Raw genomic sequence first — 24,333 nt, 5'->3', positions numbered from 1 at the left:
CAATAATCATAAATAATTACATTGCATTGGTGTGTTTGGTGTTTGAGGTGGTTGGCTGTGTGTGTTCTTTTACAAGCTGCAATATAAAATACAAGATCTAAAGATCGTGGTCTTCATGCTGCTCACATTTGTGTGCATGTGCTTATAGTTGGATAAAACTTACTGTTGTCAGATTCATCTTTTTAGACTTTTTTTCCACCTTTTAAGGTCATTTTTCCTCAGTGGAGGCTTGTCCAAGTTTTAAACAGTTCTAAAAATGCAGGAATAAAGACAGTACAAACAACACATCTATTCAATCATCGCCAAAAAATGGCATATGAAATGATTTCAGGGATTAAGTATGGCACTCAGGAGGGGAAAGTGGAGGTTATGTGTGCTGTAATGAAAAAAAGTTACACACCATCTGCAACAAATTAGTTATTTTCTGTTGAAGATTATTCAGAGGAATAAAGTGATTTAATGTGGTAAAATATTGCAGTTTATTTTTAATTTTTATTGTTGACATATAAATTGTTGTGAGGGGAGAATAAACCTCCACCTCTCATATAGCAGAGTGTCCCTATCCTTATTCCAGAATATGTCTCTTGGGTCCTTAAAGTACACAAAACAAAAGTGACAGAACTTCCCCTCATGCCGAATTGCCTTTCAGCTGACATAAAACTGGGTTCTTTTACATTTTCATTGGAAACACATTAACTGTTCTTTGACTTGAAATATCTGAGAAATTAGCTTTTATATTGAGTTTTCACATATTCCATTTTGACTTGAATTTCTTTTACCTTAGTGTAGTGTGTTTATTTATTGTGAATATAATGAAACTGAATCAGTTTTCTCTTTTTTAGCCTAGTAAGCGATGCATTATTATTTTTATTATTGTTATTATTATTATTCTTACCCAAGACCAGAGTGCGCTCAAATCCCAGCAGCGTGGTAGAGCCTGTAAATGATACAAGTTAGACAACCTGCAATTGACTGGAATCATGACTGAGACATAATGAAGGAGTTCAGCAGAGATTACTATTTACAAGAGGTCCTAACAGCAACTGCTTTGTACCTCGTTTCCTTTGCTGTAATTAAGGGTTTTGCACAGACGTGGGACTTTATTTGTCCATTCGTATTCGTAGGGTCATGTTTATAACTCTGTCTAGACATACTGAAAACACCTTGAGAATTTTGAGACTTCAGCTGCACTACAAAAGTCTACCTTTAGGACTGTGGTAACCCCAGTGGTCACATATTAAAGCGCAGCAACTTTCGCCACTCCCCTCCTTTAAGCCCCCTCCTCTTATTCTTTTTCTTCTCCACTTTCTCCTTCTCCACTCTTCTCTCTTATCCTTTCTTTTTCTCATCCTTTTCTTTTCTTGCTCTCCCTCATAAACCTGTCTCGTGATCACTCTTCTCGATTGCTGATTAACTTGTGTAGGTGATTGATTAACAAGACGAGGGTATGAATTCTGGGGCTCCTGTGTGTGAATGCCACTGAAGACTAATCTTCAGATTAACTTCAGCCAGTGGATCCCCGTATTTGGACATTTGGACTGTATTGTGTGCTTGCGTATTTTAAAAAGGTTGTTTAGGGTAAATCTACTATTTTTGAAGCCTAATTGTAGTGATATGCAAGTTCGGAGGGTTTAATTTGATGAATGAGTGAGAGCGTGCACAGCTCTGATATAGCCAGTCGCAGCTGCTTTCTCTCTTGGGAGGGATAAGGAAGTTCAAGGGAGAGTGGAGTTCAATGTCAGTCGAGTGAGTGAGTCTGTATAGCTACATAGGGAAGAGTCAGTGAGTAGAGTGAAAGTTGAGCGTGAATAATCTGCTTCTGACTGCCCACCATGGAAAGTTTCGACTTAGAGAAGAAAGAGAAGCGCTACTGTATCCAGGGGAAACATGCTGCAATCATCTGTGCCGTCGTCATAGTGACAGGTGTTGCAGTGGGGCTCGGGGTGGGACTGAGCCAGAACACTTCCTCTCCAGAAGAGGAGACCAAGCCGACAGCATCCCCAACAGCCGCCCCAACAGCCATCCCAACATCCACCCCGTCTCCAGACAGAGGTCCTTGCCAGCCTTCTGACAACACCAACGGTGGCTGGACCAACTTTCGTCTGCCTGACCACATCATACCGTTCCACTATGACCTGCACATGGAGCCTGACCTGGTCACGGACATCTACACCGGCACTGTGGCTATTCACTTGAAGTTGACCCAGCCCAGCACTCACCTGTGGCTGCACATCCGGGAAACATTCGTCACAGCGGTGCCCACTCTGCAGCTCAGCAGGGCAGATGGAACCAGCACTGTTGGAGTGAAGGAGTGCTTTGAATACACTCCACAGGAGTATGTGGTGGTGGAGGCCGCAGAGGAACTGAAGGCCACGATTGATGAGGAATACTACATCCTCACACTGCACTTCCAGGGATGGCTCAACGGCTCTCTGGTTGGCTTCTATATGACAACCTATGAGGAGGATGGCATGATCAGGTCAGTCCTGTTTCTTTTTTAAAGCTTAAAGAAACTCGATATGATCTAAATGTTCTATACCAATTGAAGATTCTTCGTATAACTGTACATCCAAGCCAAAATCTTGATTAGGCCTACACTGAAAAAACTGACCCACTCCAAACTCATTTGCAAATGGCCAACAAAATATTACATTAACAATGTTTTTTTTTTTTCATTTTGATAGCAACCGTGTTGATACATTACAGTAATTTCACTACTCAGTACTTCTACTTTACTCTCTAAACCCATACAAATATACACAGGAACAATGGGAAACCCAGTAGTCCTTTCAGTCCTTTATTTAGGAAGAAATAGCCAACAACAGTAAATATCATTTAAAAGCCCTGTCACTACTTCAGACTTTGAACTAGACACAAGATGCTGTTTAAAAGCCTAGAAAATAGACACTAAAACAATTCAACAATAGCTGCCTTGAAATAAAATCTTGATGAATAAAGTAATGCAAACCTTGCAGAGCTGAATGTGAACTTAATCTGTATCAACACTGTTAGCATTTCAAAGTATGACATTTGGTGTTAATTCTGAGCCGTTCGCTAATGGTGTCAGTCAGGTGCTCATTAATATGGAGACTCTGTGAGCCTGCAACTTAGATAGCAGCAGCCTTAATGTTATCTTGCTGACTCGATGAATAATCACCTCTATTCCATATCCTCCAACACAGAGTGTGCTAGAGGTGGACATAAATCACCCTCTCCTAAAAATAGTTCTGAGTGTTTTCATCGTACTCTCTTACGTAACAGCATCTCTGAATGCTCAGCATGGAAACAGACGAGAAAAGAGTCTGACCAACTGCGTAGGGTCACTCTGCATTCCTTACAGGAGCATTAGTGTGTAGGAGCAGAGATCATAACCCAGATCAGAGGGAGGACCACACATGAAAGACGGGCTGAGGGTCGCATTCTGTAGCAGCAGGGGTTGTAGGCTCCAAAACGAATGCCGCAGACAGTGAGCTGTTCCAGCCAATCTCTCCAGTATGGTGCGTTTAGTCCTAGATCAACATTGTATTTTGCAAATTGTTATTTTCACATGGTTGAATTGACTGAGGTTAGGTTAATGTTTTTATGCTGCATTGTGACTTGAGCAACATCAGGGGTTGCAAAATCCCAAAAGCATGCAAGGCACATGATAGTGAAGTGTTTTCTTGGTTAGGAATGTAGATATTGGCTCCTTAATATCTGATTTAAGAACGGGTGAGAAATCCACCACAGCGCAGTGAAATACGGTACACAGAGTTGAGGTAAAATATGTTATTTAGTCGCAATATCTCAGCTATGTTGGAACTTCTTAGACCTTTCTGTGCTACAGAAGGTCTTATACATATAAAGTGTTCCAAAAGGCTTCAATGCTGGGAAATCTCAGGGATCATTTCCAGAACGTTGTCAGCACACTCATCTTATGCTGATTTACAGGTTTGCACAACTTGGATCACTACAATTGCCTGCCATTGGATTCTCCTTCCTGGGTTGTGTGAATAGGCGCATAGCTTGATAGTAGTGTAGCAGTGGTGATAAATTACTAGAGCAGTATGACTACTGTGCAGTATATGTCTAAAATTGACAAGTAAAAGACGCACGCCTACTGTTTAAGACACTTCTTAGATTCACCAGCAGTTTCCAGAAATCTCTTCTATTGCACTCTGGAAAAACAGGCACTGGATTTAATCTAATGTTAATCGATCTTCATTAGATTTTAATGAAAAGGTGCCATTGTGGTGGAGCTTTCTCCATGTGGGAGGCTTTTGAGGGAAATGTAAACTGACTTTCAGCTTTTACGAGTCCCAAATGATCTCTTACAGAAAAATTGCAGCCACGGACCACGAACCCACCGACGCTCGTAAATCTTTCCCCTGTTTTGATGAGCCGAACAAAAAGGCCACGTACAAAATCTCCATCACCCACGACAAGACTTATAACGCCCTCTCCAACATGCCAGTAGAGGTATGCTGCACAAGCTCAGAACACTTTTTTAGAGACTCCGGTTTCAGTTTCTAGCTATAAACTTGTGTTGTAAAAGTTTGTGTGTGTGTGTTTTTATTTTCAGGACCAACAAAAAAGTTTTTGCAAAGATACATCACAGAAAATTAAACAGGAGCCTCAAAAACTAAATACAAAATGATTTTTTTCCATATTTAGTGTGTCCACCATTTGCCTCTATTATAGCTTCAGTTCTTTTCGATAGACTTGCTTTTAGTTTTTTAAAGAATTCTGCAGGGTTATTTTCCACTCCTCCAAAGTTCAGTTGTTTTCTGCTTCTCACAATCCAGATAATCCCAAAAACATTCATGATGTTAAGGTCTAGACTCTGGGGTGGTCAGTCCATTGTTCTAAAAAACTCAAGCAGCTTCTTTGTTTGATTTGCACATTTTCTTTACAGCTTCTTGACAGCTACACATCCTTTCAGACTCATAGTGTTGGGTTGTCTTTTGATGAAAGCTTTAAGTGCTGTTAATCTGCCAGTTAGTGTTGCACAGTAATCTATATATTGATCTTTGATTTTAGAAACTCCTGTTTTTTCACTTATTATGCTTAGACTCCCTCTTCTCATGCAAGTGGATTATCTTATATCTAATCTCCTCAGAAACTGAATAATTTGTGCTTAATAGTTGATTTTGACCGGTTTGTCAAAAACACTAACATTGCTCTTTGTACTCACTCATTCCCTCTTACAGATTATAGAGGATGTGGATGATAAGAGGACAAAAACCTCTTTCATAAACTCAGTCAAGATGAGCACCTACTTAGTATGTTTTGCAGTGCACCAGTTTACTTTTGAGGAGCGGATGTCTGCAAGAGGAGTTCCTGTAAGCATACTCTTTTCTCCAAGCTTTTTATACAAGTGCATGTTTCTGCTATAGGCAAGACTAAAAACCTACACAACATCTGTTTATTCTCTCATCTTATCCTGCAGCTGAGGATCTACGTCCAGCCTTCACAGAAACACACTGCTGTATATGCTGCAAACACCACCAAGATCATTTTTGACTATTTTGAGCAATACTTTGACATGAATTACTCCATTGATAAACTCGGTAAGTGTGTCTCACAGACTTACGATGATTTTCATGTTCCCCTTAATTAGCTTGGTCTGAATCATAGAGGCCTGCTTTAGTAGAGGAAATGTTACATTCAGCATGTTGACTAGTTTTAGCCATGATTTTCTGAGCAAATACTTGGAAGCACTATCAAATATAATCCATCTCTACTGCGTCAGTAAAGTAAACACGCAAGAAATATCATTTCCCTTTGCAGACCAGATAGCAATTCCAGACTTCGGCACAGGAGCCATGGAGAACTGGGGGCTGATCACCTACAGAGAGACCAACCTGCTGTATGATGAGGCAGAGTCTTCCTCATACAACAAGCAGCGTGTAGCCAGTGTCATCTCTCATGAGCTTGTACACCAGGTTAGCAACTGTTTAACCCTTTGAACCCTAGGTTTATTTTTTGGTTATTAATCTTGAGATTATTATGCATTAGCTAGTATAAATTATTCACCAGCTATTGAAACTGATACAATTTACTGAGCCAATGTTCTCCTTCAAACCACACCCAAAAGTTTGGTTGGTGTGCCATACCTGTGTGTGATTGCTGGGAGACTGTAGAGCCTTCTCCCCTATTCACACGGTTCTATAATGTTCTAACCCATTGGCAACCACTGTTTTAGAATATACTTCTCACATTCACACTGTTCTAGAATGTTCTCCCCATTTGTACTGTTCTGGAATGTTCTCTCCTTTCACATTGTTCTAAAACCTCCTACTCTATTCAGGCTGTTCTAGAATGTTCTCCTCATTCATACTGTTCTAGAATGTTCTCTCCATTCACACTGATTTAAAATGCCCTCAATCAGACCTTTTCAGGTGTCACTGTTCACGTTGTTCTAGAATGTTGAACACTCATTCACACTCTTCTACAATGTAATACACCCATTCATATTGTTCTAGAATGTTGTATTCTATTCAGACCATTCTGGAATGTTCTCTCACATCCACATTTTTCTAGAACCCCCTATTCCACTCAGACTGTTGTAGAATGTTCTCCCCTATTCACACGGTTCTAGAATGTCTTCCTCATTAATCACTGTTGTACAGTGTTTTCCCTCCAATTATCCTGTTCTACAATGCTTTCCCCCAGTCACACTGGTTCATTTGGCTTGTGACAACATTAACATGTTGGTGATTGCTGGGGAATGTTGGGTGAGCGTGCTACGGCCTTTACAGCTTAAGGGGTCAGAAAACCCGTCGAGAGAATGATTTAGAAGGCTAGGAAATGTTTAAAGTGTTCGATCCTATTCATCATCATAGAGTGCCTCCTAAATTTGTTTTGTTTTCGGCAAAGCATTTTATAAGCCCAGTGGCTTCCGCATTACATCTGACACAGCAACTACAATCTGGATATTGACTAACCGGTGTTAAGTGGTAAATATCAATTCGCAACTGTGCACTTGATTGTTTGTTGGAGCTTCCACTTGCATAAAAAGTGTACACTGTACTGAAAAACATGTCTTGTTTTATTAGAATTGCATAATATACCAGAATTGCATGTTCCTTTATCTAAGATTCACTCATATTCCCGTTTAATGAGCCAGTCAGATGGAGAAGCCTCACATAACTCTCAGTTACTCATCAAACCTTTTACGATTAAATGCCTGATGTGTCTCATGAGATAACGTTATGACCTTTGTATCACACCAGTACACTGATAAAGATCTGATTAGGCAGATTATTTTTTATGAACAAGTCAAAGGTTGTTGGACACAAATGGTGTCCATAAAGTGTTTAATTTTCAGAGATTATTCTGGAATTGACATTACACATATTTTATGAGACCATAGCCGCAGCACAGTGAAAAAAGCCAGTGTGACAGCAGTGGCATGTCACAAAACCACAATTCATTAGTCTGTGTGTTTGTTCAAAAGCATTTTGTGGAAAGGCCTTTATCTATTGTTCCCAGTCGATTTGTCACATGTGATGAACAGTATGTGAAATAATGTATAGTATTTGGATTACTAGTCATTGCTACATGATGTGTTTCATCTGCAGTGGTTTGGGAATATTGTCACTATGGACTGGTGGGATGACTTGTGGCTGAATGAAGGGTTTGCCAGCTTCTTTGAGTATGTTGGTGTGGAGCAGGCTGAGCCCACCTGGGAAATGGTGAGCATCCCCCAGAGAACCTCCTTTCAAAGGAAGCATTTTTGTAAATGAGATGGGTATCTTTATTTTGGAACTGTTATTTTTAAGATTGCATCTTAATATATGTAGAACAAAACAGACATTAATGCTTTTCTGTATGTAAACTTTATGAATATCATATAGGATTCTGGCTACTGCTTCTAAAAATGTTTAATTGCTTTTGCTCTGACCAGCGTGACATCATGCTCCTTGATGATGTATTTCCTGTCATGGTTGATGATGCTCTCCTCTCTTCTCATCCCATCATCGTGGACGTATCTACGCCAGCTGAGATTACTTCTGTGTTTGATGCCATCTCATACAGCAAGGTGGGCTTATGGAACAAATTCGCTGCTCTTGTTATCCAAAAAATACCTCTTCTCTTTTTCATCATTAAGCACGGTTTCTTATGATTAATCACACATGTTGACCCATAATTGCTTGGAAAAACAGTACGATAATGCTATTTGTATGATAATGAGTTGTACAAAATGCCATTTGTGTCAGACTGCTATCTCTGTATTTTTAGGGAGCATCTATTTTGAGGATGTTGGAGAGCTGGATTGGTCGAGACATGTTTAGAGACGGCTGCCGGGTAAACAAAGGACACTTTTTATTATTTGTATCTGTATAACCTTTGTTAATCCAAAACTCATGTCATAACCTTACTATTTTCAACAGAAATATCTGAAAGACCACACCTTCCAGAATGCCAAGACATCTGATTTTTGGAAAGCCCAGGCTGAGGTACAGTTATCTTCTACTGATAAGCATGAGAAAACCAAATGTTGTTGTTTTTTGTGTTGTTTATTGCAAGAGTTAAGTACCATACAAAAGCATGTGTGCCTGTAATCCGTATCATTACTAGGTAAGTGGAGTAAATGTAGCGGACGTCATGGACACATGGACCAAACAGATGGGTTACCCAGTGCTGGACCTTATCAGCTCAAACACAGAGTCTAAACTCACCCAGCAGAGGTTTCTCCTCGACCCCAATGCTGATCCCTCCCAGCCCAGCAGTCCTCTGGGGTAAGCCTTCTCTGCTGTTTCACTGGATTATTCATTAGACATTTATCAATACAGACGACACAAAGAACGCAAATGAAAACGCCCGGGGGTTCTGACTAATTGTCCTCCCTAATGTCCTACATATTTATAGGTAGCTTTCTACATAAAACTGCAGGTAGGATATATTGATAGACTAAATGACCTTATCAGAAAATGCTACCTGCAGTAAAACTATAAGTAGGTTTTTCTGATAGCCTAAATCACCTTATCAGAGGGAAAGTAACTTCAGTGATATTGAACAGAGTCTGTATAAAGCACTTGCAGTATGGCAAGTAAGCTCAATGCATAAACTGTTAAAACACCTGACCAACACATTGAAACGCAGAGTCCTGCCGTACAAAATCAACATGCATTCTTAGGTCACTGCAGAAATTAAAACACTCACAGAGGCAATAGAGGACAAATCACAGTGCCTGTAAACGGGTTCTGCTGTTAGTCCAACAGCCAAAACTGTGCTGCTTTATTTGTTCCATTGGAATGAAGAAGCAGTAATGTATAATATATATGAAGGGATATAGACCACATTTATTAGAGAAATAAAAATCCATCATACAACAACTGTTATTCTTTTCAAAAAGTCATTATATCCTCAACTGTTACAAATTGATATACAGCATTTTGGTATAAAAGTTTTCACACATACACACACACACACAAACCTATATAGCCTATGACTATGTCACATTATTAATTCACTGATGCATTTAAAATATACTGCAAGGCGAATATTAGTCAAAATATATGTAGCATATAGAATCGCAATGCTAGAATTTTGTCCATATCCTTATAATTTATGCCCTATTATGCATCTCTGGTTTACCAATTAAAGCAAACATTACTATTTCCTAATGGATATTCTACATTTTGCTAGACCTGCCTTAAATTCAGCTAAGCCCTAAAACTCTAGATTTTCAAAAGAGGCAGTGTTTCATGCAGTGTTTTTCTTTAGAGGTTATCAATGCTTGATCTTCTTACAGCTACAAATGGACCATTCCTGTACAGTGGCACTCACTGACCTCTAACAAGAGCAGCACCATCATGTTTAACAATGCAGACTCAGGTGAGTCATACACAGTCAGTCTTCATAAATGTTGTTACACATATTAATTATATGATAGCAGCTCTAAATGCCTTAATGGGTATTGGCAGAAGTCTAATGTTTCCTCTGTGCTCTTTGTCCAGAGATACTTATTGATGGCTATTCACCTTCTACTGATGGACTGATCAAAGTGAACAAAGAGCACATGGGCTTTTACCGTGTCAATCACGATGACAACATGTGGAATGCCATCAGCCAGCAGCTTCTAACAGACTACAGGGTACTGTCTCGTGTTTTACACAGCATATATTTAATGGTTATGGCTGCCAATGCGCATTCTCCAAATTCTTTTTCTTTTTTTCAGGTGTTCGATGCAGCAGATAGAAGCGGTTATGTTGATGATGTATTTGCGTTGGCAAGGTATATTCATGTTAAGAGAAACATGATTTAAATATGTACATTAAATGTGATTCACATGTTTACATACATTTTATTTGTGTGGCAATTTGAATCAAGTAAATTCATGATATTACTATTTTTAAATAGTTTTTACATTTTAAATAGTAAAATTAGATTTTGAAGGGCAGTTTCACTGATTTTTAAATTTCTGTGTAATTCAGTTGTTGAGATGTAAATATTACTTATATTATCACTATAGAGAAACTTACAGAGTTGGATTGTTCACAGTGGTGGTGATTGGAAGTGTTTAATGCAGAGGTGCCCAAACTATAGTTCTCAGTTTGCCAAAGTGTGATTTATATAGTGGACCATGGGTCAAAAATACAACACAGTACACAAATAAAGATATAAAATATAATTAAAAAATATATTTTATAACATGACACTATATTTCGTTGCTGAAATACAAAAAGAAAATTCAGAAGAAGTTACAACTTTGGCCTGTGGCTCACACTTTGGGCAGCCCTTGTTTGCCCCTAAAAGCTACCTCACAGAAAGCTACTACAGAAAATTATTTCAAACACGCTGCCTGATGCCTGAGACAGTGTTTCACGATAGTTTTAAGAACAGGTTTTAGCCTAAAATGATACACTGAAGGTACACACAAGGTGCTGTGAGGTGAAATAGTATATAAAAAAAAGATTATCACTATTCTACTGTTATTATAGCATTACATATAGACATGCGTACATTCACTTGTAATTTTGGATAGCAAATAAAAAAGCTATATTTATGTTGTAGACATTGCGACCCCTGGTTCCGGTCACTACCACTGTAAAGAAAATTGGAGTTGATAGGTTTCTCTACAATGCACCATTTCACATTAATTTACTCCTAATGGTTTTGTTTTCATCTCAAATATAGAATTATGCAGAAATTTGGAAAAATTGGTGTAATTCCAATTTGAGGTGTAATCTACCAGTATACTGAATTTTCTTTAACAATGTGTCTCAACAGGGCTGACATTGTGAATTATGGGAATGCATTCAACTTAACCAAATATCTGGCCGATGAGGAAAACTATATTGTGTGGTCCCGGGTCTCTTCCTCTATAGCCTACGTGAGGGACATGTTGGCATCGGACTCTGAGCTCTACCCTAAATTTCAGGTGAGCCTTCTGTTCTGAGGCCACTATGTATTCTCTGTTGAACAGATTGGCAAAGTAAATTATAAGGAAACTCCCAACTGCACTATAAATACATATACACCAATGAGCCAAAACATTAAGCAGCTGTTTAATATGCTGTTGGTCCTCTGCATGCTGCCAAAACAGCTCCAAGCCACAGAGGCATGGACTCTACGAGACCTTGGAAGGTTCCCTGTGGTTTCTGGAACCTGGACGTTAGCAGCAAATCCTGCAATGGGAACTCCCATCAATTTTTCAAAAACTCTACATAATTAAATGGTTGAGATGTAAACACAGTTACTCAGAGTGGTTTGATGTGAAATGTTCCATTCTAGAGAAAATTGCCAAGTCAAAATTATTCACAGTGGTAGTGACAGAAACCAGACATCTTAAGTGGTTAATGCCTCTGAAAGCTCCCTCACAGAAAGCAATTACATGAAGTAGGTACATATATGCTGCCTGAGGTCTGAGACATTGTTTTATGATAGTTTTGTGAAAAGGTTTTGGCCTAAAATGTGTTTTAATCCATTTATTTTAATCCATTCAGGATGGAGGGTACATGTAGGGCATCGTAAAGCAAAATAGTCCCCAAAGAAAACTTATTTCTTCAGATTTATGACTATTTTGCCATCATCAACATTACATATAAAACTCAGAAGGCATGTACAGTTCACTGGTGGTTTGGAATTGTAAGTAAAATCAATATTTGTGTGTTGTTGACATTGTGACCCCTGGTTCCTATCACCACCACTGTAAAGAAATCCTGTAGGTTTCTCTACAATCATAACCATTTCACATCAAACCACCCTGAATGACTTTGTTTGCATCTCAATGACTGAATTATTTAGAGATTTTGAAAAATTGGGGCAATTTATCCTTAAGTCCTGTAAGTTGTGAGGTGGAGCCTCCATAGATTAGACTTGTTGTCCCAGCTCTTCCCACAGATACTTGATCAAATTGAGAACTGGAGAATTTGGAACTTAAGCTCTGTGTTATGTTCCTCCCTATTGAACAAAGTGTTCAGCGGGGCAGGTCACATTATCCTGCTGGCCACTGACAACAGGGAATACCACTCGCATGAAACGGTGTACCTGATCCGCAGTGCTTTTTAGGTAGGTGGCACATGTCAAACTGACGTCCATATGAATGCCTGAACCCAGCAGAACATTGCCCAGAGCATCACACTCCCTCCACTGGCTTAGATTCTTTCCACAGTGTATCCTCGTGACATCATTCCCCTAGGTAAACGGCACATATGCACCTGGCCACCCATGTAATATAAAAGAAAACAGGACGCATCTGACCTGGCGGCCTTCTTCCACTACTTCTTCCATTCCATTCCAAGTTCCAGTTCTGACACTCGCATGTCCATTATATGTGCTTTCGACAGTGGACAGGGGTTAGCATGGGTGCTCTGACTGGTCTTCGGCTTTTGTCACTTATGCCACTGTAGCCTTTCTGTCGTTTTGGACCTGACGTGATAGCTTTTGTGGCCCTTGTTCATCGATGAGCCTTGGGTGCCCAACACCCTGTCGGCACTTCGTGGTGCGCTGACTCCTCGTACCTCTGTCGATAGGTACTCACCACTGCTGACTGGGAGCACCCCACAAGCCTTGCCATTTGGGATATGCTATGACTTGGTGGTCTGGCCATAATGATTTGGCCCTTGGTGAAGCCTCAGGTCTTCATGTCTGCCCATTTCTCCATGCATCCAACACATCTGCTATGAGAATCAACTGTGCACTTACTGTGTAATATATCAAGGATAATCAATGTTATTCGCTTCATCTGTGAGTGGTCATGTTTTGGCTCATCTGTGTATATTACATACATATATACACAGAAACCTTATTAATCTCGAAAGACACTGCAGAGTCACAGCAGCAATATAAAAGAGTGCACATGCGTTAGGAAAAAACTATAGAAATGGTCTGAATTTTCAGAAGACAAACAACACTGTGGGTTGATGAATACATACTCAATTTCAGCTGAATATTTACATATGATATAATTAAGACAATCCAAAGTGAGTTCCTTTTAACATGCATGTGAATATTATATGTGTTGTTTTAGCTGAGATAATGGCAGAATAGCAACGCTAGTCTAACTAAAGATTACTCCAGTGTGAATGCAAGACACTAAACATCACTAAACATTTATCATGTGCAGAAACTTTTCCGTGACCATGTGCAGAGGATCTCCAGAGATCTGGGCTGGGATGACACGGGCGACCAAATAGAACGGTGCGTGTTGTTTGGCTGGCCTGTCCGGTAAAGTCGGCCAAGGTCACCTTTCACACTCTTGATTTTCATTAGTCTTGTAAAACTAAACAGACGTGTCAGACATGGACAGACAGCGAATGCTTTGCATGTGTGTGTACTGTACCTGAATCGCAAACAGACATTAACCGTTGTGTGTTTCTTGGCTAGTCTGCTGAGGGAGACGGTTCTGGGCATTGCCTGCCAGATGGAAGATACAGAGATCCTTGATAATGCCTCCTCTATTTTTAAACAGTGGATTGATGGAACACTCAGGTACAGTGGGAGAATTAAACACACAGAACAAGTGTGTCAAGTGGATGCACATGAACAAAATGTATAACGTGACTACACTGATTGCCAAAACAAGTAAATGGAAAAAAAGGCAATTGTGGTGATGTAATGTATTTTCTTTGTGTACTTTCACTTGACACTTAATAAACCTTGAACCATTTTTTCAGTGCACATATACACAGAGCACAATATAATCAATATAATGTAATAATACAATGTAATCAACATGTAATTAATCCCTTAATCAAAGCATGGTGTAATTTGATATTATTTCTCACTCATACTTCATACAACAAGCAAATTAATTCTGTGAAAAATACAAATTCTAAACCTTACATCAATACCTTTATGTTCACAAGTAGAAGAAGAGATATTTTTAAATGTAAAATAAAATTTTAAAATATACAATTATTGAAAAATAATTGCTTACAGAAAAGTCCATCCTATACATTTTTGTTATGTGTTTGTTGTTTGTGGACATCAAAATAAACAGAAGAACTAACTGCATAACTAACTATGTAATTGATCATGTAATAGTGTAATTACGTTTAAATAGTATAACAAAACAATAGTAATTGCTCTTGAAGGGTTAAACCCTAAGGGCACATGTGGGCACATGCTTCAGGTCCTACCTCTCATAACTACAAAACTTACATATTAGTTTCATACATAGAGAATATTTCATAATAATTCCTGAAATATATCTCTTAAAAAGGAAATTCCACTGATTTTTCTAAATTTCTTTTCAAAATTGTGTTCATTCTAGAGAAACTCGCCAACTATGATTTATTTACAGTAGTGGTGATAGGAACCAGGGGTCTGCAATGCAGATATAACCATTTTATTGACCTGTGAACCTACACATGCCTTCTGAGTTTTTATATGTGATGTTGATAATGGTGAAATTGTGGTAAATCTGAAAACACCCTGCATGTACCACTCTGCAGTTAATGTGTCTAAAAAAGTACGTTTTAGGCCAAAACCTTCTCAAACGTGTCATAAAACAAAGTCTCAAGCATCAGGCAGCATATTCATAACCATTTAATGTGATAACTCTCTGGCAGTAATCTCCTCTGACATCTGCTTCTTATCACCTCCATTGTCAACAATTCTGATAAGTTTCACTAGAATTGAATATTTCACATCAGTCCACTCTGAAGGACTTTGTTTACACCTCAACCATTTAATTATGAAGACATTTGGAAAAATTGCTGGAATTCTCCTCAGATTAATAACTGAGAATAATGAAAAATGATTACATTCAATGTATTCAATGATCATTAATAATCAAGATGACCTGTTTCTGAGTGCAGCAGTGTGCCGGTGAACCTGAGGCTGCTGGTGTATAGATACGGGATGAAGAACGCAGGAACACCTGAGAGCTGGGAGATTATGTTCCAGAGGTACCTCAGTGCCCCACTGGCGCAGGAGAAAGACAAGCTGCTGTACGGCCTGGCCTCCATAGAAGACGTCACACTCCTCAACAGGTAAAAACACCTCTCAGCCTACACAATGTAATCTAAAATTACATAAGCGATTTTACAACATTACTGAGGCAGCAGTAAAATTAAATGAGGTTGAATGAGGATAACAGAGAGGGCAATAATTCTGTCAAATGGTTTATAGGGTTTTCAGACATGAGTGGCGTTTATGCTGACAAGGTTGCAGTAGTTAATCTGTAGCTTCTTGTCAGAATGCTACAAATGTAGTGTAGATTCAGCCTTAGAACATTATCAACATAGATAATTTTTGTTTTCCAACAGGCTTTTGGAGGCGACTAAGGATGAGAGCATTATACGGAGTCAGGATGTGTTCACTCTTATACGATACGTGTCCTTCAACAAGTATGGTCAAAGCATGGCATGGGAGTGGGTCACACTCAACTGGGACTACCTCGTGAACAGGTGAGTGGAAACTTTTGCAACCTGAATTCTGAATTTTTACTTGCAAAAAATATATATATATGTATATCTATTAAGTGGGTTACTGCAGAGGTGGGTAAAGTAGCCTTAACCTACACTTAAATATCAGAATGATTTTTTTTCACTAAAGTAGTTTCATTCATTGAAAGAAGAAAGTATCAGTGCACAAAAATGTCAAGGTCTGTTTGTAGGACTTTTTAGTGCAACATCTATCAGCATAGGAACCAAAGTTTGTTGGTTGCTATTCTTCTTTTCTAGAATCTTTTAGGTCTAAAATAAAATACGGAGCCTTAGAAAGGAGAAGTGTGCAAAAGCAAAGAAGTCCAAGCGCTGTTACACACAGAAGAGAATTAAACTGAACACAACAAATGAGTTAGAAACTCAGTGTGAATGTACTTAGAATTAGAAAACTCTCCAAAGTTTTACATAAGTACATGTAACAGAGTAAATGGAACTAGTTGCTACCCACCTCTGAACAGAGCTAATAAATTAGGTGCCAACTGCGTCACATTAACAACAAGCTAACAATGAGCAGATAAGCTGGCCAATAAAACTAGATGTTTGCTGTGTTGTTATTTTATGGGCGGCTTATCTGTGTAAAACTTATCTGTTGCAGATTTGGTATCACTGACAGGAACCTGGGCCGTCTGCTTACCAGAATCAGTACTACATACAACACAGAGCTGCAGCTGTGGAAGGTAATCCTCACAGGCCAGGGTAACTGAGTGTACACAGAGAGAACGGGATAAAGAGGAGTAACAGAACACAATCACAGTCACGTGTTTATGAAAAGCAGCTGTTTAATGGAGTTTAAAGTATACAACTCCAGTTAGGAATGGTCTTCTGTCACTAAAATGTGCAGTGTGTAGAAAAAAAAAGTAAAGGTTCTGAACCTCTGAAGCCACGTTGGCTCAGAAATTGGCTACGTTTCATTATCTAGTTTGCTTTGCAGAGTTGTGTCCTTGATAGTTTCTACTAATAAACTCTACCTCTTTTCAGATGGAGCATTTCTTTGCCCTGACCCCGAACGCTGGAGCGGGAGAGACGCCCAGAAAACAGGCTTTGGAGACAGTGAAGAACAATATTGAGTGGGTGAAGCGTAACCAAGAAGAGATCCGGGTCTGGCTAGAGGCCAACGTGTCCTAAACACGTCAACAAACACGCTTCATCAAAACACTCCCTTTGTCTCCTCGTACATCATGCCGTTTTTTCTCCACAACATTTACCTTAATGTGAATACAAACTGAAATCATGAACCCGTACACTTAATTCATCAGGGCTAATGGCACAACAAGCATTCATTACAGAGCTAACCGAAGTACAGCTGTGTAGTTTTTGAGATTACATATGAAGCATACTTGGACATGAATACTTGGATGCTGATATATATAAATTATGCAAAAAGAACTGTACATTTGTTATTTAAGATGCTGAAAAATGTATGTTATAGATGAAGTGTTCAGAATGTTCATGGTAAAATGATGAAGACGACTGCCGTTTTCATTGCTCCATCAGTTTTCATATACAGAGTATTGACCTACTGATTGTGTACAAAGATTAAAGAATGTCACTACAAATTTGTGTAGTGTATTCATAGCTGTGTTTTACATGCACTGTAAAAAATATCACTGCCAGTTAGTTGCCAGTTGCCAACTGTGCTTGTATAAATTTAAATTACAAGGTAACTACTGTATACACAGTGTGTTAAGCTGTAATAAACTAGATTTATCATCAAAATACATCATTTCATAGTAATTGAATATGGTACTTTAAGACTTATATATGTAAATGAGCTATGCTCTGGTTATTTGCTTTAGGCTGAATAGGCAGACATACGTAATGTTACATGTTTTAGTTTATCAAGACTTCATGAATTCAGTTTAATTGAAAACAGGCTGTTTTTGCAAATAAGTTTCCATGTACAAACTGTATGGACTGAGGAGTGAATGGCTTGTTTTAAAACTTTCAAAATGTTTACATATAATATTAATCTCTTTCGAAATTTCTAAAAAGCAAGAAAACATGGTTTTCCATGATATCGGGCCTTTATCTTATTTCTAGACGTTTTTCACTTGTTGTAAGTAATTTTAAGTAAATCTTTGAGTATTTGGTATAATTAACCTTTGCTGCACTGCAATAAATGATAGTAAGTAAAAACATCTTAAATGTAGTCAATATATCTAAAATTTCTCATTATGAGATTGTCATGAGAATAATATATGATTATTCAACCTATTTCTATACAGTTTTACTTGTTTTAAGTAATTTTGTCTTATTAAAGTGTCTCATTCCATTAGCAGATCACTTTACTTGTTTCAAGAAATATTGCAGATAATTTTGCTTATGTCAGGAAATAATGCATGAAACAAGTAAAACGATCTGCCAAGCGAATGAGACACTTTCATAAGATAAAATTGCTTAAAAAGTAAAATTGTCTAGAAATAAGTTATGTAATATTGTAAAATTCTTACAACAATCTCATAATTAGAAAGATTAGATACTTAAACTACATTTAAGATGTTTTCACTTCCCAAGATATCATTTTATGCAGTGTACGTGACCATCTGTGTAAAGGAATACAGCTTGAGCAACAAATGATTGCATACAATAGGCCCAAAAAACAACAACAGACTTTACACCATAAAGCCAAGACTTTATTAAATCTTCTGCATTAAGCTTAACACCAGTAGTTGCTGAGCTGCTGGTATGTTTCACAGCAAACAACCATATTGGGGCCTTTTAAATCCAAATGAGACTGTTACGGTGTCATAATGGTGCAGGACAGGAACAGCGTCCAGCGCTGAGCAGAGGGCATGATAGGAGCTGTGCGTAGGCACTACCACAGGTCATCATCTATTGGTTGAGAGGTGATTGAGAAGCAGTCATGGGGACTTGGTTGCTGATGGTGATTCGCTGACGGGTCTGGCATCGTAGCATTCCTATTATAGCTCTTCTGAATCTAAAACAAACCAAGCAAACACAGTGATTACATACATGAAATATTAGGGCGGAATAAGGGCATCATAATACTTTTTCTGAGTTCATGTCCTTGAAGAAGAGAGGAGGAGAGTGACATTACTTCTTGTTTGCGATCACATAGATGCAGGGATTGTAGAAGGTGGAAGACTTTGCGAAAAGCGGGGCGATGATGGCCATTGGTGCAGGAATCTTTTTGGGATCACTAAACGATGCCCAGAGACACACTATGGAGTATGGAGACCAGGCCACCAGGAACATCACAATCATCACAATGGACATCTGCAGGCCACAGTTGCATATTATACTGACAGCAATGACCTCAAACAGAATGAACAAATACACAAAGCAGTAATTAGAACTAAATACTACAATACGTGCTGCTTGCCTTAGTGACATCCATCTGATCTGACCAATCTATGTTGATGCTGTCCAGGCAGTTGCTGGCCTTGTACCTCCTTATGGTGACTGAAACATTGTAGTAGCAGTAAAACATGACCGACAGTGGTACAATGAAGTTAACAGAAATCACCGCCATAGTGTAGGAGATGAAGGACCTGAAGAGAAGAGGAACACATTTATTAAAAGGTTAATGTAGCAGCCACATAATGAAAGCTTTAACCTGCCAGTTAGTGTTCTGAATTTTCCCATACTGGTATGTTTTTAATACAGTTTGTCATAGTGTCAGAAACCACATAAGCACATTTGTTTGAGATTATCTAACTGGATGCTGTTTGAGACATGGGAAGATATGAGCATGCAGTTTATGTTAATTTGTGGGGTCTATTCATTCATTACTTGTTAGCTATATTTACAGTTGGGCAGAGTACTTTGAAAAATAGTGATGGCTGTCCTAAATGTATAAACTAACTTATTCTGTTACAATACACAAAAAACAAATATGTTCAGAATACATTTAGAATACATCTTGACAGGGTATGTGGGAAAACCTCTCCTGCTGTACTTTTTACTCACACTTTATTCACATTGTTCCTTGCTGTTACTAGTTGTTCTGATAATTTGTTTAATAAAACAAAATTTGCTTATCATTTGAATGAAGTACTGCAATTCTTATCAATTTTTTTGTTCGTTTTTTTCCTAATCGCCTGCTTTCATAATCCTCCAAGAAGCACTGTTACATGAACTCAGCAAAAGGGGGGCGCTTTCAGTAAATGTATCAAAGGATCCTCATAAAAGCTATATACACATGTCGTTTGTGTTTTTATAAGTTGTCATTCTAAGTGTAAATATACTAAAAATGCTCTGCGTATTGTGGGTTTTTTTTGGACGTTATAGACACTCGAATGCTGCTCTTTACTTTTTCTGTGTTAGCTACATGCCATGCACTGATTTTAACCAGACTGATTCTTAACCAAACACGGACAGTGTTTCTTTTTTTAAAGATTTTATTTATTTATTTATTTTATTTTATTTTAGTAGCTAAATATTTGAGGTATTCTAAAAGTATTTTCCTGAAAAAAGTAACTGTATCATGAATACTGCCTTTGTAAAATGTAACCTGGACTGAACACAGATTCAACATCTCAACCATGGCTATATTATCCTCATAGCTTCAGTGCAAAACTAAAGAAGCCAACTTTGAGGTAAGGGGAAATTGTGTATATTTCATCTTTTTTGCTAAACTATTCCTTCAAATAAGATCTTAAAGGGGGATTCCACTGCTTTTTCAAAATTTCTGCATATCTCAGTTATTAGCAAAGCCATCCAGAGTGTTTTGATGTGAAATGCTCCATTGCAGAGAAACTTACAAAGCCAGATTTCTTTACTGTGGTGGTGAAAGGAACTAGAAACCATTATGTCTACAATGCAAATATAGCATTTTATTTACTATCCAACATGACCAGTGAATCTACGCACATCTCCTGAGTTTTATATGTAATTTTCATGATGTTAAAATAGTTCTAAATCTGGAAAAAAAATAAGTTTTCTTTGGGTGCTACTTTGCCTTTCGACACCCTGTATGTACCTCTCTGCCATGATTGGATTAAAAAAAAAAACACATTTTAGGCCAAAATATTATCTTAAAACTATCATAAAACAATGTGTCAGATATCAGACAGCATATGTGTGAACACATTCTGATACAGTGAGTTTCCCTAGAATGGAGCATTTCATATCAAACAATTCTTAACACATCTCACATCTTAACCCTTTTATCATTGAGAAATTTTGAAAAATTGACTGGGTTTGATTGGCTGGCCGGACAACCAGGGTCCTTTGGAGCGACCTGGAGTTTGCATGTTCTCCCTGTGTCTGCGTGGGTTTTCTCCGGGTGCTCTGGTTTCCTCCCACTGTCCAAAAACATGCAGTCAGGCAAATTGAAGATGCTAAATTGGCCCTAAATGTGAGTGTGTGTGTCTGCCCTTTGATGGACTGGCGACCTGTCCAGGGTGTTTTCTGTCTTCTGCCCAACGAGTACTGGAATAGACTCCAGCAACCCCAGCGACCAATCAAGGTAAGCAGCTCAGAAAATGTGCGTGTGTGTCTGTGTGACTGATAGAATTAGAGTTCCAATTCATCATCATTATTAGCCTCTAAGTTACGTTCAGAAAGCCAGGAAAGTTCAAGGAAATCATGAACTGAGTACAAAAAAACAAGTCTGGGGACAAAGAATCTTTGGCACAGGGTGAATCACTGTAAAGGGGTACAAGGAATATATGGGTACAAGTTAGTAGTAAGTTGATGCCTGTATGAGGACGACTCACGCATCGTTGTTCCTCCAGTTGATGGTGCAGGTGGCTCCAGTTGGATCAGGAGCGTATCCAGCCCAGCCCACGATTGGCATGGAAGACCAGAACACTGCATTCAGCCATGCAGCCACAATCAGGAGTGTATATGAGCGTGTGGTCATCTTTTGCCCTATACATACAGTAGAAGCACCAGACATGCAACAAATACACTGCAGCCAGAACAGTCTAAACATGTAAAACAACTATATCAATAATTCATATTTGACCACTATAGTCTCTATTCATACCTATGTCAGGTCTGCAGATGCTAATGTATCTGTCAATGGCAACCACAGTAAGTAGTCCAATGCTGGCCATGCCAAAGAATATATTCAGAGCAGCATATATCTACAAAAGAGAAGTCTGTCAATAGGTCAGCTGTGGGTAACACTCATAAATGGATGCGCAAGCTTTACAATACATAAAGATATATTACTGTGAGAAGTCTTAAAGGCCCATTTTCAGTTTCTGAGCATACTTAGTTAACATGAGCCTCTGTTTTGTTTCACAGTGAGAAAATTTCTCAACAAGTAGATTAGGAACACATGCCATGTTCTATGCTTACTCGCTCACACGCACACACAAACACACATGTATTCCACACTCAAGTCTGAAAGGCCTGCACACAAGTCAGGGTGGCTCCATGAAGATATTAATTGTTGGTCAGCTTGTGTTCACACACTCAACAAGTCTGCGCTAACATAATGGCCATTACGGTTCAATTTGTGTGGAAATGATGTAAATATGTATGCATGTGTGAGTATATGTGTGTGTGCACAACAAACCTGGCAACCAGTGTAACCGAATTTCCAGCTGCCATGTAGGTCAGAGGCAGCAGACATGGGGTAACCTATGCCCGCCACGCCAACATCAGTGAATGCCAGATTAATGATGATGGCATTAGTGGCATTACGCAACTCTTTGAACTTAACAAACATCATCAGCACCACAAGGTTACTGGACAAACTAATCACACCTGCAGACAGAGAGAGAGAGAGAGAGAGAGAGAGAGAGAGAGAGAGACAGTGAAAAAGTGGAAATTATGCAGGCAGATACACACAGACACATACTATTCTCACATGACAGCTCACTGGGTCCCTCTGCTGGTTAGATAAGAAATCACCACTGCACTTTAACCCCTTGGCTGATTATTCGGTTATTAATTTTAAGACTTATTGTTCAGTAACTATTATGAATGATTTACCTATTGAGTGGTTATGGGAGTGAAAAAAACTGAAGTGTGGACCAACATAAAGACCCTTAATATTTTAGGTATATACAGTGCTGTGCAAAATTTAAAGACCACCCTTCATTTATTTAATATCTAGTCAAATGACTTTTAAGTACTTGCATAATGAAGGGAAAAATCTAATGAAAATAAGTGAAAATACAGGAGTTTGCAAAACTGAAAAAACTGTTAAAAGATACAGATTAACTTATATAGATAATAAGCTGTAAATAAAATATGCAAGGCCTGGTAGACCACCAAAACTGTCATCAGATAAACAGCACTTAAAGCTTTCATCTTTGAGACAGAGGAGAAAATCAAGCCCCACTCTTACTTCAGATCCACAGGTGTTTCTGTCCATCCTTCCACTGTGAGAAGACAACTCAACACTATGAGATTGAAAGGATGTATAGCTGTCAATAAGCTCTTACTGAGAAAAGCAAATAGACAAAAAAGCAGAAAATGTGCAATTATACAAAGAAGCTGCTGGTGTTCTTAGAACAGCTGACTGGCCACCCCAGAGTCCAGACCTCAACATCACTGAATGTGTTTGAGATTATTTGGATCATGAGAAGCAGAAAATGCAACCAACTTCTAAGACTGAACTTTGGAGGTGTGGAAAAATATCCCTGCAGTTTTCTTTGAAAAAACAGAAAGGAAGTCTTCTGAAAAGATATGGAAGCTGTAATACAGCTAAAAGAAGGGTGGTCTCTGGCTTTTGCAAAGTACCGTAATATAATACATAATCTAAAATATATGAGAGGAATCTTTATAAAATTGAGTAAATCTTTGTATAATTCTTGCAGTTTTTGGTCTTTCAGTTATGTGTTCTTTACATAGTGCAAACATAAAACCCTACATAGATATATACTGCAGCACAACATATACAATACACATGTACAGAAACATACAGAGATACAGTTACTCTTTACATGCAGCAATAAGATATCCAGCGACGATGTTGTGTTCCATTTGCGAGAAGGCACTTGTTCCATCAAGGCTAACAGCTTCAGCCGAGGTATTTTGCAGTTCAGGTCCCATTTCTTTGTCACACATATCCTCACAAAGCACGTTTGTCAGATGTCAGTCCTGTGTCTCTCTCTGACATTCACTTCTATCCAGCCTAAAGCTCACAGCACACAGCTGCATGGAGCAGTCTATCCTGTGTTCAGTCCTGCGTGTGTGCTTTCTTCCAATACTTGCAAAAAAAGAGGGAGTAGTAAACAGTGTGTGTGAGGGGGGGGGTTGTTGAGGAGAAAAAGGGTTTCGGGGGTTTAGGCATTGAAAATGCTGGTGGGGTGATTGTGTGACTGTGGTCGGCTAGGTGAAGTTGAGGGGAGGATTAGGCTTTGCCTGGTTTGTGAACACTGAGGAACTCATTGTTTCAGGCCTAATCCTCACATGAAGGCTTTTCATTCTTAGTGCCAGACCTGCATACTAAGAAAGAGAGAGAACAACACAATCTCAGCCTAAAGAAAACTTCAGTATAGCTTTGGCAAAATGACAAACACAAAGCTCT

At 38.7% G+C, this 24,333-nt stretch overlaps 2 protein-coding genes across 2 annotated transcripts; one reads left to right on the top strand and one right to left on the bottom strand.

Moving 5' to 3' along the window:
- Positions 1–1,556: 1,556 nt before the first annotated feature.
- LOC118810270 (glutamyl aminopeptidase) lies at positions 1,557–17,437 on the top strand. The gene is made up of 20 exons (XM_036573904.1): positions 1,557–2,479; positions 4,317–4,458; positions 5,190–5,321; positions 5,429–5,549; positions 5,770–5,924; positions 7,563–7,676; positions 7,889–8,023; positions 8,224–8,289; positions 8,376–8,441; positions 8,563–8,723; positions 9,740–9,822; positions 9,945–10,081; positions 10,166–10,221; positions 11,218–11,368; positions 13,556–13,629; positions 13,816–13,920; positions 15,252–15,425; positions 15,702–15,842; positions 16,477–16,558; positions 16,860–17,437. Exons 1-20 carry the CDS (start codon positions 1,833–1,835, stop codon positions 17,004–17,006), a joined length of 2,889 nt encoding a protein of 962 aa, XP_036429797.1. The 5' UTR covers positions 1,557–1,832; the 3' UTR covers positions 17,007–17,437.
- A 43-nt stretch (positions 17,438–17,480) lies between these two features.
- rrh (retinal pigment epithelium-derived rhodopsin homolog) lies at positions 17,481–23,943 on the bottom strand. Its single transcript, XM_036573905.1, has 7 exons — positions 23,747–23,943; positions 22,372–22,562; positions 21,835–21,934; positions 21,563–21,716; positions 19,225–19,393; positions 18,940–19,118; positions 17,481–18,819 (listed from the first exon to the last, which is right to left on the bottom strand). Exons 1-7 carry the CDS (start codon positions 23,868–23,870, stop codon positions 18,714–18,716), a joined length of 1,023 nt encoding a protein of 340 aa, XP_036429798.1. The 5' UTR covers positions 23,871–23,943; the 3' UTR covers positions 17,481–18,713.
- Positions 23,944–24,333: the final 390 nt, after the last annotated feature.

The sequence above is a fragment of the Colossoma macropomum genome, unplaced genomic scaffold (genome assembly GCF_904425465.1).
Source record: "Colossoma macropomum unplaced genomic scaffold, Colossoma_macropomum, whole genome shotgun sequence".
In the NCBI taxonomy this organism is placed as follows: Eukaryota; Metazoa; Chordata; class Actinopteri; order Characiformes; family Serrasalmidae; genus Colossoma; species Colossoma macropomum.
The sequence above is the reverse complement of the archived record's forward strand: the minus strand, read 5'-3'. Positions and strand labels throughout refer to the sequence as shown.